The sequence below is a fragment of the Solanum stenotomum genome, chromosome 11 (genome assembly GCF_019186545.1).
Source record: "Solanum stenotomum isolate F172 chromosome 11, ASM1918654v1, whole genome shotgun sequence".
In the NCBI taxonomy this organism is placed as follows: Eukaryota; Viridiplantae; Streptophyta; class Magnoliopsida; order Solanales; family Solanaceae; genus Solanum; species Solanum stenotomum.
In genome coordinates, this window is record NC_064292.1 from 42,352,206 (window position 1) to 42,369,233 (window position 17,028).

A 17,028-nucleotide genomic window follows, 5' to 3' on the forward strand; every position below is an offset into this window, starting at 1 on the left:
TTAATGAGTCACTTCTTAGACACCAAAGGACATTTAACATTAATGAGCAAGAAAGATCCCTATCCAATCTTCAAAACTAGTTCAATCTTCTTGAGATGATCATGTGGGGGGGTACTTTGAAATAATATGTACTAGTACCATGGCTAAAGGACATTCCGTACCAATGGCATATTAAATTGGAAAAAAGACAAAATGCAATAATGTGACCCAACATATTAAATCAATAGATGCAGAGGTTTGCCAGCTAATAAGATGAGACAAATCAACTCAAGTCAAATAACCCAATTTTGAAATATTTGCTGATGAGATTTGGAGATTAGGTTATGGGCAAAAAAATCATATAGAGGCTCTGAATCTTGATGTGTGTAGTATGAAAATGAGGCAACAACCATCAAGGTAGCAGCATCCTGGAAGCACCCAAATTCCAATCACAAATTGGACATTACATTTATTATCCACTAAATAATATACAAACAAGTACATCTAGACAGATAGACTTGCAAAGTAAAATAGGATATCAATAACACTAGAAGGATGACAATATCACATGTATACTCAAGAGGTCATTGGTTCGAGGTACAGAAACAATGCAGGGTAAGGTTGTGTACAATAGACCCTTGTGATCCGGTCTTTACTAGAACCTCGTGGGCCGTGCATAGTGGGAGCTTAGTCCACCGAGCTGCCCTTTTTATTTTATTGTTTGACATAGGTAGAAACATTGACTGACTAAACTCCAGATGGGTTTTTACATCAGAGGATAATTGATAGAAGCTCCCAAAGAAGCATAGTCTTGCATGCTTTGTTAACATAATTTATTGCAAGTGGCACACTTACATTTACATGAGTCTAAAGGATGAAACACTTTTCCCCTGTAGATGATCTTGTTATTTTTGTAAATGATGTTATAAAACCATAATGTGTGCACAAATCATCTATTCCAAAAGAGAGATGCCCTGCAAAACTTTAAAAAAAAAACATGATTTCAGAGCTTGGATTAATTCTATGCCAACACCTAGAGTTTCTTGGAAACATGACTATGAAAATCAATTATCAAATCAGCAGTTATGAGATGTTCATACATCAGACAACTAGCATTGACATGTTCATTCAAGTCCAAAGTTTGAACAGGCGTAAACTCCAGCACATTCAAAGGAAACAAAGGGGTGGAGGGTCAGACAAAACAAGCTGCTGGTTCAACTGCTATGGAAATCACTATTTCAGGATAATATTTGACAGGCAACTTAAGAGAGAGTAACAGGCAACTCACTGGTAACTTGTTAGCAAAAGATGGAAAATAATGGGAATCCCTTCCAAAAACAGAAAGTTCTTAGTGAGTAGAAGTTAATTTTAGAGATGTCCTGTGGAATTTGCAGTATCTTAATAGCATACAAAAGAAACAAAGATTCATATGTCTCTTTTGACAAAAATGACATGAAGAATATCTTATGAGTGTTTAAATCCACAAAGTTCATTTGGTAAATCCCAAATCGATCAACTAAGCCATGTTGCTAACTGTTCAGACCCAAACAAAATTGTGCTGTGCTTGAATCATCCAAGTGATATCTTTACATTAGGTATGTTGGTGTAGTTTCTTTCTCATAGCCTGAGGGGCAGGAGTTGCACTGAAGAAAAAGAAGTTAATCCTACTGCTTAACATCTCAGATACAGCAACCAAACCATCATATGAATTGGTTACCAGAAAATAAGAATGTATATCATTTTGTTTCATTTAGAAATTAGAAAAGATAGTAGTTTTCAGGGATTCCTTAAAAACACAAAAGGAGAGTAAAAGAATCTGGGCTTGTCTAAGATTTTAACATTCAAATCCAGTTTCTCATAGCTGTTTCTTTCTACAACCCTTAAGGAATTCTGCTTTGGGCCATCTTATTTGAAAAGCTCAGCTTCCAGTAAAAATAAGCACTTGTGTGGTCTTTGTTTCATCAAAATCTTAAGACCAATGACCTATTACTGTCGAAAGGCAATCAAATCTATTGTAGTTAAATTTTAATTATTTGTTGACGACCGTGGTGTCCGGGTCAGCTTTCACGCACTTTGACTAATTCTATGGGGATACCTGCCACTTCCCACCAGCAACAAGCACTAGATAACTATGTCCACCAAGGCTAGGGCAGATGGGAAAAACCACCTAGTGTTTTTTGTCTCCACTGAGTTTTGAACCTGAGACCTCAGTATTCACAACCACTTCATTGACCACTGGCCACACCCTTGGGTGCTAGTCAAATTTGGTGCATTATGTGTAAAAAAATCAAGGACACGCTTTCTGTTTTACATTATACATTTGCAAGAAGGTAGTCGTCGATAAGGATTATCACAAATATTGTAGGGGCTATTTGACGAATCTTCTCTGCTTCCACATTCAGATCGTGAAAGTTTGGCAGTATAACTGTTAGTTAACACTCATGTGCATAAAGGATCTATATCAAACGGAAAGAAACTTGTTATTATCAACTGTTGGTTAATGTTCCTGTGCTGGAAAAAATTCTCATAAAACCTGAAATTCCCAAACTTCCTATGCAGAGAAACGTGATAATCTCCCCTTTGCACCTACGCTATAGTTATGCTTTGCAGTAATTTTTTATCTGGAGTAGTCCAAATTATCAGCAGTCAGGCACTTCTTCCTTCTTTTTTTCCAGGGGTTGCATTCATCTCACTTGCAATTGACTTTCAAGGAGTAGATTTATAAGTGATGCTAAATCTACAAGCAAATGCTCGAATGTCTAAGAAACTACTGATCGAGAACACATCCAGACATCGAAGCAGACAAACTTTTAGAATCAGCTAAATTACAATAGATCGAAGGAAACAAAAATAGTTCACTCCATTTGTAACATCATCTGTTTGCATTACATGATGCTTACACTAATTTGAATATTCTTTTTCGGACTCAATCAACTAGGTATTGGCAGGAAAGGTCATCTGATACACAATTTGTTTCTGTTTTCGTGTTGGGCAGGGCAGCTGAGATTCTAGTCATGAGACACAATCAATCAACGAAGCGATGCATGAAACTGCAAGTTAACCCAAGTAATCTTAGCATGAAAGGGGAACACCAGCCAGCTGATAGAGGGAGAAATCCTCCAGTACTTTTTTCAATGATGCCACAGGTTTTGTAAAGAGACAAACATTAAATTCCACTTAGACAATTAAAAAGATACTCAATGAGAAGTTGACAATTTTTATTTTGTTTTACAAAGGTAACAGTAGAATTTAACAAATTTAGATTTGTGCCTAAAGGACCTGGATTAATGTTTATAGCATGTGCAGATTTAAAACTTGCATACCCTGAAATTAAGGAAAACTCAAAAGAGATGAATATCATACCAAGTTTTCAGATGCTTCATTGTTGAGAAACCCATTGCATCAGTGTTCATAAGATCCCTCAAAGGAACTTAATGACTTTATAATGCATTCATACACCTTAATCCCCTCCAAATAAACAGTATCCTTGAGGTTCTGCCAGGAGAACAAACGATTGGCATCAGAGAAACAAGTGATTACTGATTTGTCATAGATAGAAGCAGAGACAAACCTCATTGTGGTCATGAAGTAAGATGGGGGTATTCTTCATTGGGGAGAAACCAAAGGTAGGAATTCCCAGCCGTCTCATGAATCGAGCATCAGTAGTCGAAGCTAATATTTCAGGCTTGGAGAGTTTTCCACCAGCTCTAGTAACAGCTTCATTGAACACAGACCACCAAGGGTTGGAATCGGAAGCAAGTGTCATGAGAGGACGTCCCATGATGTCCCTTAGGAATCCTTTCTTGGTTATCTGCCACATTACAAAAAGCCTGAGAATCAGAAGACCAAAAGTACACATTGTCCCTTTTTTGTGTTTAGTAAAACAAATAACATATTGAACCCAAATGTAAACTACTTTAAATCTGGTGATTTTAAACATACGAGTGGGAATGGGGAAAAGCATCTACCTAAAAATGAAGCCAACCATTACTTACATTAGAAATGACGTCTCTACTCCAAATTAACTTATATATGCTCTATTTAGAGTTGTCACCCTAAATAAAGTTTGTTTTGAATAAACAGAATTGACCAGCAGAATGATTACAGAGGTTTCATATTGAGGCATAGCTGATTGATTGACAGACTGATGAACATAATGATTACATAAGATTCGTTATATTGAGGCATAGCTGATTGATTGACAGATAGATAAACAGAGTTGTCCCAATATTGTGACAACTTCCTGAGAAGAAAACTATGGAACCCACTTTAAGGAGAGAATTTTCAGTCATCGAACAGCTTCAGAAATACAAGAAAATGACCATTGGATCAAAATGTGTACTCTTAAGCCCTTATTTCTTTCTAGATTTCCAGCCAAATTAATCCTAATTTGTGAATTATTCCAAGCCAACATTCTTATCGACTTCTCCAATCCTTCCTCTTCTCAAAACTCTCTCTCCTTAACATTGTCTCTCCACAGCAGCCACACTTTACCATCATCTTTAGGTCCATATTGGTAGAACCCAAGTTTCAAATTGATCATATAATAGCAATTACTATGACTTTGGAGTGTCATCAGTTGAAAACTGGTGTAAAATCCATTTAAGATGGAAAGGAAGGCCTTCTTAGCTGGGGGAAAGTCATATGAGATCATTGAGAAAAAGGGAGAACCATCCGTGTGCTTTGAATGGATCGAAAGAAGGAAATCTTCATCAAAAGCAACAGATTTTTTGGATCTGCAAAGTATTGAAGAAGACATCCGAAGAACCGGGGAGATCTATGTCGGAAATGGAACAAATATATGAATATTACATCATCCCAGACTAAAACAGATTTTGAGAATTCAATAGAAACACTGTAGTAGATGGGAGTAGGACAAGATTGATCATAATCAAACTCTGGTGGCAGGACATTGCAAACAAATTGACGAAATTCAAGGTGAAGGAATTTCTTCTCCAACTGTAAGCTTCCCTATTCTCCCTTCAAAATCTAGTTCATCGTCAGATTCATGTCAATTCAGATTAATATTTAGGTATCATATCACCTCTTTCTTTTTCTCCCTCTTATTGCTCCAGAATTATGCAGAGATAGCCACACTTAGGAGATGGTAGGTCACAGGTAAGTGAAAACTTCAGCATACAGAACCCCCTTTGTACAAGTGATGAAGTAGTCTCTAAAATCAAGAAAGTACTTTCTAGCGAAGTGCAAGTGGTGCACAATTTGGTGAACTGGTGGCAGAAGGCTCCAATAAAACGGAGTTAGAACAACAGGTACAATCAAATAGGAACATCTATGAGACAAAAGCTTATCGCTTCTGCTCAATTCGGACTGAAAACAGGTGAGTGACATCAAGCTTCACTTGATTAGTGCTATCCAACCACCTCTTACCACACTTAGTAACTGATCAATCACTCCATCTCATTATTGTATCAACACAGTCCAATCTGTTTCACTGGACATACATCTTTTTCTAACTCTTCCAAGTCATACCTCACTGGAGAGTATGCTCTATATATGTACTGAGACACTGGCTGAACATCTGTTAACCATCGCCCCACCCTTGTCTTCTTCTCCATCTAATCTTTACCCCTTTCACCAGCGTTGGCAGTACACCATGCTGTCTACCCAAACTAAATACTCATCCCCCTTTCATTCTAATAGCATCAAAACTTCCTACCTATTGCCTTCATCTTCTTCCCACTAGTAATCATTATCACAATTACAAGAAATAATAACAATTTTTTACCGGAAAAAAATGAGTTCATATTTTTTTCATCGGAAAGAATGGATCGCCGGAATATTTGAAACTTAAAGAAAGAAGAAGAATTGGAGAGGGTGAGAGAAAGAGAGAGGCGGAGGGAGTGGGGTGTGTATGCTAAAGAGATGATGGAAATGGTGGATGGGAATAGCTGCAGGGAGGGGAACACTGGGTGGGGAAGAAGACTGTCTTTTTTTTTTTTTTTTTTTTTGGTGATCAATTTTTATTTTTTTTATTAATTTAGGTGTATAAGTTCGAGAAAAAAAAAGAAGAAACAATTTTTTCAATTGTTTACGTGCTTAAAGAGGGTGAAACATGCATTTTTCGACATGTCATCATTTTGTGTCTAATAGGAATGAGCTTTGAATAAATAAGGTGTTCAATAGGTACAAGGATAGATTGAAGTATCTAAGTGAAATATGTGGACAACTTTAAGGGGCGCATATGACTTAAGCCAAAAGATTTTCTTTTTAATAACTTGAGCTTTTAGATGAGATGGTCACACACTTTTCCATTGTAGTAGAGCAAGCAGAGATACTAGGTTCAAGTCTCATTGCCACCTATCAAAAAATGTTTGACGTGCTTACTCTATGAAAAAGAATCAGGTCAGCACGTGATTGGATGAGGATTTAACTAGATAAATAAATGTGTATTCTCTCTAACAACTTACACTTTTAGAACAGATGGTCACATACTTCAACATGGTAAAAGAGCAGGAAAAGGTCATTGGATCAAATCTCACTGCCACCTATTATCAAAAAGAATTTCCACATGCTTGCCTCGATATAATAGAAATAGGTATGCATGTGAGAGGGTGTATTGAAGATATAATTAAGGAAATGTAAGTATGTTTTCCTAATACTTTAATCTTTTCGATGAGATGGTCATGTCATTGGTGATTGCGGTCTAGATAACATTATGAAAGATGACACAGTTGATGTTAGTATGATTATAAGAGCTGTCACTTGCAGTACTGCTTGTTCTTCAACTCTTGGCTGATGGAAGTTTTGTATGTTTCCAGAAGTTTGATCTATTTATCTCTAAGGAACTGGTCAAGTATCAATTAGAAATATCAAAGCGGTAGCATTCTTTTCTTTCCTCAATCTTCACCAACTCCTTAGCTTTTGACAACTTGAGAGTGGACAAGAATATTTTTTTTCCCGGATGATTTCGATTGCATGAACCTACAGAGACTGCTACTAGTAAGAAGGTTTAGGTTCCGTTGGTCCATGTAGTCAACACTGAAAACAAGACAAGATTTTGAGACCCTTTCCTCTTATTCTATGAGCATTTCTTTGAACCCAGGATGCATGTTGACCACAGAGATACTGACATACCGAGATTCTGAATTGAACATTCCATCTAGTCGCATCTTCTAAAATCTCTTCACGCAACTGATTCATCAGTCTGCAAGTTGACGAGATTGGCAATATGTAACTTTTGGTTGTAGCCTATAAAATCGGTCATGGAACATCGCTCCATATCAGCCCCATTTTGAACTGAATTGGCATACAGTGATAAGTATTAGGCAAATACAGTTTTTATAGGCAACAAGAGGAGCTGAAGCTTATGTCATTCTTTATGAATGTCCTCCCCGCATTTCGTAGTAAACGTGCTAATTCGCTCTAGGGAAGATTAGTCATCTTCTCAAAATAAAAACAAAAAAGACAAAGAAACCTATTGAAAGAGACACATCTGATGATCAAGTCAGGACAGGTACAGACTTGTCTACTGACTTCAAGTTAATTCCAAAGTACTGCCTCATTATTTCAGTCAGTGCATTCAAGGTGCAGAATTGTGGAGTTGATGGCTTTTCTGGTCAGATGCAGGGCTTCAGATAGGTTACCAGAGGTTGGATTGATCTTGGTTATCAATTCGCTTGCCGGGCTAGTGAGGTCGAAAGTATTGTTAATTCGGACCAACAAAAGGTTTTGCAGTAAAGGGTGGATGAGTGCCCCATGCCTACTGTGCTAGGTAATTTTCCAGCACAAGCTCGCACCCAGGTACAGATGGTATTGTACAGATAGTGGGATCCAATAGTTAGTGGCGGATCCAGAATTTTGTCGAGGGGGTTCGAAGTATAAAGAAGTAAACACGTAAAAGTTACAAGATGAAAAATGACATAAGAGGAAAATTTTAATTTTAATCCGCTAAATTTAACTTATATTGTCATGTTGTGTTTAGGTTCTTCCTACTTTTACCCTAGTCTATCAAGCTTTTAAAATTTCTAGTGTCTTTCTTTTTATTTTGTAGTATTCTACTTTTTAGATTTTTTTCTAAATTTTGAATTAGTGCACATTTAATCATATGTTACTTTAAAAACCATCAAGATTCTTTAGAACGGTGTAAAGATCGAGTTACTAATATTATGATGCATATTCCGAAGATAAATAAATGACATCGTCGATTTTTTTAGTTCATTTAATTCAATTTACTAGGTTAATTATTTGTTAAAAAAAACAAATTATGAACCAATCAAATAAGTTTAGTTTAGTTTTAATCTCTTTAGAATTGACTTGAAAATAGTAAGAAAGAGATACAATGAAATTAAGAAAAAATTCAATTAAATAGATTTTACTAAAACAATATTCACCGCTTTTAAAGTTTTCCATTCGATTAATCTTAATTTACTTTATTTTATATAATAGTTTTCTAATTTAATAACAATTCACCATTTTCTCAAAGAGTTTCTTTAAGTTAGTACATGAGAAGAGAGTTATGTAGAAATAAAATGAACAATATAAATAAGAAGAATAAAAGACAAAAATATAAAAAATGTGGCTAATAAATTTAAACAAAGATAAATTGAGAAAAAAATATAGCATAAAAATAAAAATTTTAAAAAACAAAAATAATATAATTTTAGATTGAATCCAAAAATAATGAGGCCTTTTATTGGGTATTCTGTGCCCAAAACTGAGCCCATCTCAGCCTTTTCGAAGCAAAAAAAAAGGTTGAGACTTGTTGCACTCACCGAGAATCGAACTCGGAACGTGCAATTTAGCAATGAACCCCCTTACCAGTGAGCCACGCTCCTCTTTTGGTTATTGAGGGGGTTCATTTTACTATCTATACGCTTAAAATCAGAAGTCTACCGTATATATACAGTGTAATTTTTCGACAAGGGGGTTCGGGTGAACCCCCTAAGCTCCACGTAGGTCCGCCCCTGCCAATAGTCCTTGAAGCTTTGATTCTTTAGGACCCAATTTCACTCGGTTCAAGAACTTGAAGTAGGGCAAGATCCTAGGGAAAAGACGGTAACTCATGGTTCTCCCAACTCAGACAGATAAAACTGGCTGATAGTTCCTTTAGTTGAATCAACACATCTTGGCTTCTTGATGCATGACTTTTTGATTCCACCTCCTACGATAATAACCACGCCATTCATACAGGAATAAATCGATATGGATATTAATGAAATAATGCACCACTTCCCCAACATATTGGTAAAGTAGAAATCCATGGTGCAAAGCGAGTCCATTTTGCTCAGAAGCAGGAGCTCAAGCCAACTAGACAACCAGAAAAATACTCTTCGGTCAACTTCAGTTACCAGCCTGTCCAAGGCCTACCAAGCCCACAGTTCAGCATGAGCTCTCCTTACAGCACACAAAACTTCAATAGAGGGGAGAGTGGCAGATTCCATCAGATCTTGTGGCATAGATGGCACATTTAGCATGGCCAGCTCCTAGTGACTATGTTTTTTATATATAGAGATGATAACTCAATGCCACAAAAACCTTCAGTATAAGCAAGTCAACATGGGTAAGGCCTAGGAGGCTTACGATTTCAACAAGTAATTTTTGGCTTACCTGTAACCTTTTCTTTTTAAATCGACAAGTCAGAGGATAGTGAATTCTACACAAGAAACCTGTTTGCTGATATCACCAACTTACTTTAAACAGTGAATCAGTGATGCAAAAATTTCAGTATACCGATGATATACCTCAAAATGCTCTGAACAGTTCTGAAAGCTAATAAGTGCACCATCATTTAATCTAAAGGCATTTGAACTGTGGCTGGAAACAATTGAATCTCAGATATGCAAACTATGCATTACAAGAACGGTTAGCAAGATTTCTATATGAATTTTCAAAAAAAATCACAGCAATAGTGGGAAGATAAGCTAAGATCTGCAAAATAACATCAATAAGCATAGAGAAAAGCAACATTCACCTTATATGTCATGTTCCTCCAAGCTGGTGCCCATTGCTCTTCGATTATCTTCCTCATAAGTTCGGGGTCAGCTGTTGGCGGCATCCTAATATCAAAACCCGCCTCAGCCTCAGAGGGTTGCATGTTCATCATAAATCCCTATGCAAGAAACAATGATAAGCACAACCATAGACTACAAGGAAACACGTTCAATACACCATAAGCTAATGTTACTTAATACATAGAGAAGTTGTTAACAGGAACAGGTTCAGAATTTGTTACCTAACCTTAGAAGTTATTCCCAATTGGTAGGCTTCTGTCATGATTTGAATTCATTAAGAGACATCTAAATTGATTGAAAGTTACATGAGCAGAGGTGATGCGTCATCACTCTCTTATCGATATAAACAGAGGGAAAATGTGAAGGGAGTGATTGAAGAATCAATTGAGAATTCTTATTTTCTCTCAATCTACCTCTTCTTCTTCTTCTTCCTAGTCTATTCACTTCTTTCTTATCTTCTTCTTCTTACCTTAATTCTACCATTACAGGTCACTGGAGCTCATGGTTATGGAGTAGTTCTTTTGTTAATTCAATTGTAACCTTTCAGTTGAATCAATAAAGAGTTCCATTTCGAGTCCAATTCCTTCTTCTTTACAGACTACAGTATTTCCATTTCATTTTTACAAATACATTACAGTTACTTTTGATCATACTTCAATATACTTTAAGAACAACAATACAACAATAACTTTCAAGCTAAATAAAATTTGAAAGACTAATCAGTTAAGAAAGCATCATTGGCATCACATATTTTATCAAGTTGAGTAAGAAAGAGAATCCGGATGACTAAATTTAAATTCCTAATACAATCAACTACTGCTGGAAAAAAGAATATACTAGAACTTAAAAGAGTGAGCTCAATCGAAAACTCACAGTTGGGGAAGGAGTTCCAGCATTGAGAAACACCGGGTTCACTGAGATGACCTCAGAATTAGCAGCCAGTCCAGCCTTGACCATATCAAACATAGACTCCCTAAACTTAGTAATAACCTCCATACTCTTCATCAAGTTCTCCATAGCAGTATTATCATACAATTTAGACCCATGTCCAGGCATTCCAACAGCCTTAATCACCGTATGCCAAGGTGTCCTATCAGCATAAAAAACCCTAAACTCATCATTAGGCGAAGCCTGTCCCTCATCCATCATAAACCCAAGATTCAACTCTTCAAATTCTTTCAACTCCACAAACTTCCCCATCCCATCAAACCCACCAACCTCCTCTTCAGGAACATACAGAATATGAACATTTCTCAGTGGCACAAATTTTGAATCGCTAGTTTGAATCGCTTTGATTGCCTCCAAATACTGCATACCAATACACTTATCATCCTGGGCTCCCCGTGCAAATATTCTTCCATCGGAAGTCTTGTGAGCGGAGAACGGCGGGTGGATCCATTTATCTGGTTCAGCAGGGACAGAATCAAGATGAGAGTTGAAAAGAATGGAGGGAAGTGAAGGATTTGAACCTGGCCAGGTTAATAGGAGGAGGGGTGAAGTAGGGGTGAGGTGAATTACTTTGGAGTGAAGATTTGGGATGGAGTTGGCGAAGTTAGTGAGGTAGTTAATGGCGGTAGTGTAGTTTGGGTTAGGATGGGCAGTGTTGATTCTGAGATATTGTTGGAAACGGGAAATGGGTGTGTCTGATTCTTTGTTTTCATGGAGGGATTCGGAGAATGAGAGTGAAAGGAGGAGGAAGAAGAAGAGGACTGGGAGACGTTGGAGGTGATCGAACATGGTGAAGAGCCTCGAGAAAGACAAGTGCTCTGCTAGTGTTCCACAGTTGAGACCAAATGAAGAAGGTAGTGGTGATTTGGTTTAATTTCATTTGTTATTAGTTTATTACCGAGTTTTTGTCTAAATTCATCCCTCAAGTATAACCCAAACTTAGAGTACATCCTCATAGTATAATTGTGACAAAAAAACATCCTTCTAGTATCCCAAAACTTGCATAAACATCCTTTCTGTTAACTACTGTTAAAAACTAACAGAAAGAAAAACATGTGCCAAGCACATGACTTCCCCCAAATCCTCATATATTGTACTATTGATTTCCTCCCAAATCCTGCCCGATCAGATGCCAAAAACAAAACTTCATCTTCTTCTGAACTTAAGCAACCAGACAAGTTCTTTTTCAACAGAAGAACTGAAGCTGGGGTTATTTTCTATCTCCCCTTTCCTTGCCTCACAAACAAGGTAAACGAAATAGTCATTGAAGAAGTTTTGGTTTTACCATTACTATGGTATATTTGTTATTTCTCAAACTAAACATCGTTTTCATTCTCAATAACATCAGATTTTGTAGGTTGAAAAACAAGAAACAATACGAAGAATGTTGGCTCGAAGTTTAACTGACAGATCTGTCACACCCAACTATGGTATTGTTGATATTCAAAACCTTTAAGCATTTGTTAATATCATATATAACAGATTTTTCAGTAACTTATACATGTTATGATATTAGTTTTATTGAACTTGTACTTCATTCTTGGCTTTATATATTTCATATTTTTTATATATAAGAACAAGTTCTATATTTGTGTAGATTCTATTTTTGAGGCATCCCTTTTCACAATTAAAGTACATCATGGCAGATTATTTGTGCGTGGTCTGACAAGAGGCTACATAGGTGAAAAAGTTGTATTTTTTGACTATGTAAACAGAACAATGATAAGCTTATCAGATTTTAAAAATATGGCCGAACAATGTGGTTATGACAAGGAGTCTGTGGTGTTCTGGCACAAGTATGGTTTAACCCTTTATAAGGTTCGGTTAGTTGGTAGCAATATTGAAGTAGCTAAACTTGCTACTTGCATTCCAAAGGATAGAGTGATTGAGATATATTTTGAACATTTGAATTTCTATCATGATGATCATCAACATTGCGAGAAGACGGGAATGGATTCTTTGCCAATAAGTGATACATAAGCNAGCAATATTAAAGTAGCTAAACTTGCTACTTGCATTCCAAAGGATAGAGTGATTGAGATATAGTTTGAACATTTGAATTTCTATCATGATGATCATCAACATTGCGAGAAGACGAGAATGAATTCTTTGCCAATAAGTGATACATAAGCAAATAGTGATGATTCTCATGATGATGATTTTGAAGATTTTGATTATTCATTAGAGGAAGATGATATATTATTTTCTAAATATATTGATCCTTCTGCTGAATCTTTTGGGATCAATATAAATCAGAGGCATGAGAAAAATGATGAAAATCAAGATTATGTAAATGAAAAGATGCAAAATGTGGAAGGTTATTCAGATTATGTAGATTCTGATGATACATGGAGTTTAAATAGTGATTCCAATTCTGAAAATGAAGATTCTAACTTTCCGAAGCACAATCCAAAATCAGATGCCATTAATCCCAAATTGGAGTTGGGAATGATATTCGGTAACAAGAAAGAATTCAAAGAAGCTGTGATTGCAAATCAAGCCAAAATAGGAAAGTCAATTGAGTGGATCAAAGATGACAGAAGAAGAGCAAGGGCCAAATGCAGGAAAAATGGATGTAACTGGAGGATATTAGGTTCATCGATGCAAAGGGACACATCTTTTCAAATAAAGACGTTTGTCCCCAAGCATACTTGTTTTGGGTGGAATTATAACAACAAAAATATCACTTCCAGTTGGATTGCAAAGAGGTATGTTGATAGAGTTAGATAAAAAAAGAATTGGAAAACATCAGAATTTAGAGACACATTGAGTAGAGAATTACGGCTACACGTAAGTATGCATCAAGCAAGAAGGGCAAAGGAAAAAGCTATTGCAATGATCGATGGAGATATAAATGTTCAGTTTAGTATATTATGGAATTATTGCAATGAAATTGTTCAAACCAATCTTGGGACTTCCGTTTTCCTGAAAGTAACTCCAAATGAGATACCTAACAAGTTGATGAGATTTCAAAGGTTTTATATTTGTTTTGCAACATGTAAAGTAGGATTCAAGGCTGGTTGTAGAAAGATTGTTAGGGTCGATGGGTGTTGGCTGAAGGCCACCATGTATGGGGCATAGTTATTATCAGCGGTTACTTTGGATGGAAATAACAACATCTTTCCAATAGCTTATGCAATAGTTGAGAAGGAAAATAAGGAAACATGGCGTTGGTTTTTAACATATTTAATTAACGACCTTGAAATTGAGGAGCAATACTTGTGGACTTTTATGTCAGATAAGCAAAAGGGACTTCTTAAAGCTTTTGAATTAGTGTTGCCTGATGTTTCTCATAGATTTTGTGTGCGACACTTGCAAAACAATTTCAAGAAAGCTAGGTTCTGTGGAATGGCATCAAAAAATGCTCTTTGGAAGGCAGCTTTAGCAATAACTATTGACAGGTTTGATGCTTCTATGGCTGATTTGTTTGAGTTAGATAGAGATGCTTATGCATGGCTTTTTACGAAATTGCCTAGTGAATGGTCAAGATCACATTTCTCTCCGCTTCCGAAGTGTGACATTCTTTTGAACAATCAATGTGAGGTGTTTAATAAGTTTATTCTTGATGCGAGAGATAAACCAATTATTAAACTTTTGGAAACCATTAGGCATTTGCTCATGACAAGAATTAACTCAAATAGGGAGAAAGCTGAAAAGTGAAATTTGGGTGATATTTGTCCTACTATTAAGAAGAAGTTGACTAAAATTATGGAGGATGCTGCCATTTATATTCCTAAAAAGTCGAATATGTGGAACTATGAAGTGATTGGACCTGTTGAAGGTGATATTTGGGTTGTTGATTTATATAACAGGACATGTAGTTGTAAGCAATGGGAACTTTCAGGTATCCCTTGTAAGCATGCTATATCATCTATTTGGTTGAAAAATGATGAAGTTTTAAACTATGTCGATGATTGTTACAAGGTCGAGACATATCAAAAAATTTATGAAGTTCTGATATTGCCTATGAATGGTCCTGATTTATGGCCGAAGTCACAGAATCCTCTACTATTACCATCTTTATACTTGAAGAAGACAAAGAAAGGGAAGAAACAAAAACTAAGAAAGAAAAAAGATAATGAGTCGGGAGCTAGCAGGATGAAGTTAAAAAGGAAACAAAAATCAGTTCATTGTAAGAAATGTGGTAGGCCTGGCCATAATAGTAGAACTTGCACTCCTTCATCTGATGCTTGTCACGATCCGAGAGTACCCCCTAGTCGTAACATGGCGTATTCGACCTCGAAGGGGTCTTATACGAGCCACATAGTCATTCATTGCATTCAATAATNTCTTATTTCAGGTTAGAAAAGGCAAATCTCAAGTCGGCCATCAAAGTTACATTTTTCAAACATCTCAAAACGGCAGGAACGATTGAAGAAATTACTTCTTTTTTATTTATTGAGTTCTTTTTTGTTCTTGTGTATCAAACTGATGATATGCTACTGGTTTTTGCTGTTCGTTTACTTATTCTGTTAATTTAATGGTACTAGACTCTGTTTCTACTTATTTTTATTGGATTTTCTATTGTTTTGTTGGTCTTTTCATGTTGTTTTTCTTATGTTTTGCCAAACAATTTGTTGTTTACTATTGGTTTACCAATTTTTCTATTGTATTGCTGTTTGTTTTTGTTGTTTTATGCTAGTTTGGTGTTGTTTTGCTGATTTTCTTGTTGTTTATATATTGGTTTATCAACTTTTTTGTTGTTTTCTAGTGTGTTGCTGTGTTTGGCTAATTTGGTATTGTTTTGCTGATTTTTATGCTATTTTTGTACTGATTTACCAGTTTTCATAATCGTTTTTTCCTGTTTTTAATTAGTTGCCTTGATGTATTCTTGAGTGTGCTTTTTGTGCAAGTTTTGGTCCTATTTTTCAGGTGAAATATTAGCCTCTTTTGCTGGTTTGAAGTATTAAAATGCTCAAGGTGGAAAAAAGAAGAAAAACCAAATTCTTTTAGGCAACTCAGAGTACTTTCGTTGCGCTTGGTAAACACACAAGATACGTTTAATACGAAAAACTCAAAGCGAGACTGATCCAACATAAAATGACTACTTTTACTACAACTCCAAATTCTCATCTGCTCTCTTTTCAAAGTGAGGCCAATCTTTCCTCTTATCGGCTTACTTTTTTATCAGACGCGATGTATTTCTATGAGTGTTGTTTATCATTTCTCAACTAGGCACATTAGGCTTGTCTCGCTTCCTCTTTGCTCGCATCGGAGAATGGATATGTATGAGTTATATGAGCAGTCAATTTCAACCCTCAATTAGGGACACATTTTTTGAAGGTTAAACTGAAAGTGGGACAGAGCAAATTATTTTTTTGTACAAACATATGAAAGAAGAATCTGCACATGAGCTATTGTTTATAAAAAGATGAAGCAATCAATTTACAGTATATGGAGACTTTGGGAGGAAAGTCATGTGCTTAGCACATATTTTTCTTTCTGTTAGTTTTTAACAGTTAGTTAACAGAAAGGATGTTTATGTAAATTTTGGGATAGTAAAAGAATGTTTTTTGTTCACAATTATACCACAAGGATGTACCCTAAGTTTGAGTTATACTTTAGGGATGGTTTTAGCCAAAAACTCTTTATTACCAGGTAAATTGTTCGTGCTTTGCGTGGTGGTGAACTACGTTAATAATCTACTTCTGAACATTTGATAATATAAGTGTTTTCGAGTGGGTACAACCCTACGATAAATTGTCAAGAATATTGTATCCAGAGATTAAATGAAATATTCTTAAAACCAAAAAGATTTGATTCGAAGTGTTTATGCATTTTGTTATTAATTCTTCATTGTAGTTATTCATTACCAAAGTCTTTAGAAAGGATATGTAATTGTTTCATTGTCTATATTTGTATTTTCAAAAAGTGGTACAAACATTTTATTCATCAATTGGGAGAGTTTTTCTCCTATTCAAGGCCTTTACATACAAAATCTAAATATTATACATCTTATATAATTAGTCGTATACTTGATAAGTTGATTAAAATTTAAAAACACATCTCTTGAAGTTCAATGGAATAACGTATGTCTCTCAATTTGGATTAAATGATGTCTTGGCAAGTCCCTTATTCAAAATCATTCGCAGTCGATGACACTACTTTGATAGCCAAAAGGCATATTTTG

The 17,028-nt window shown here is 35.8% G+C and overlaps 1 protein-coding gene and 1 long non-coding RNA gene across 5 annotated transcripts; one reads left to right on the top strand and one right to left on the bottom strand.

Moving 5' to 3' along the window:
* Nucleotides 1-408: 408 nt before the first annotated feature.
* Nucleotides 409-11,732, bottom strand: LOC125843613 (uncharacterized). 4 transcript variants are annotated; one of them, XM_049522758.1, is made up of 5 exons: nt 10,824-11,732; nt 9,911-10,048; nt 3,551-3,790; nt 3,343-3,474; nt 409-953 (listed from the first exon to the last, which is right to left on the bottom strand). In XM_049522758.1, exons 1-4 carry the CDS (start codon nt 11,685-11,687, stop codon nt 3,382-3,384), a joined length of 1,335 nt encoding a protein of 444 aa, XP_049378715.1. In that variant the 5' UTR covers nt 11,688-11,732; the 3' UTR covers nt 409-953; nt 3,343-3,381. The 4 variants fall into 4 exon arrangements, with proteins under 4 accessions (XP_049378715.1, XP_049378714.1, XP_049378717.1 ...); XM_049522757.1 differs by having other exon boundaries at nt 409-961; XM_049522760.1 differs by lacking the exon at nt 409-953 and adding an exon at nt 2,814-3,029.
* A 299-nt stretch (nt 11,733-12,031) lies between these two features.
* LOC125843634 (uncharacterized) lies at nt 12,032-12,795 on the top strand. Its single transcript, XR_007444056.1, has 3 exons — nt 12,032-12,146; nt 12,247-12,328; nt 12,496-12,795. It is a non-coding gene; the product is annotated as an uncharacterized LOC125843634 (long non-coding RNA).
* The last annotated feature ends 4,233 nt before the right edge of the window (nt 12,796-17,028 follow it).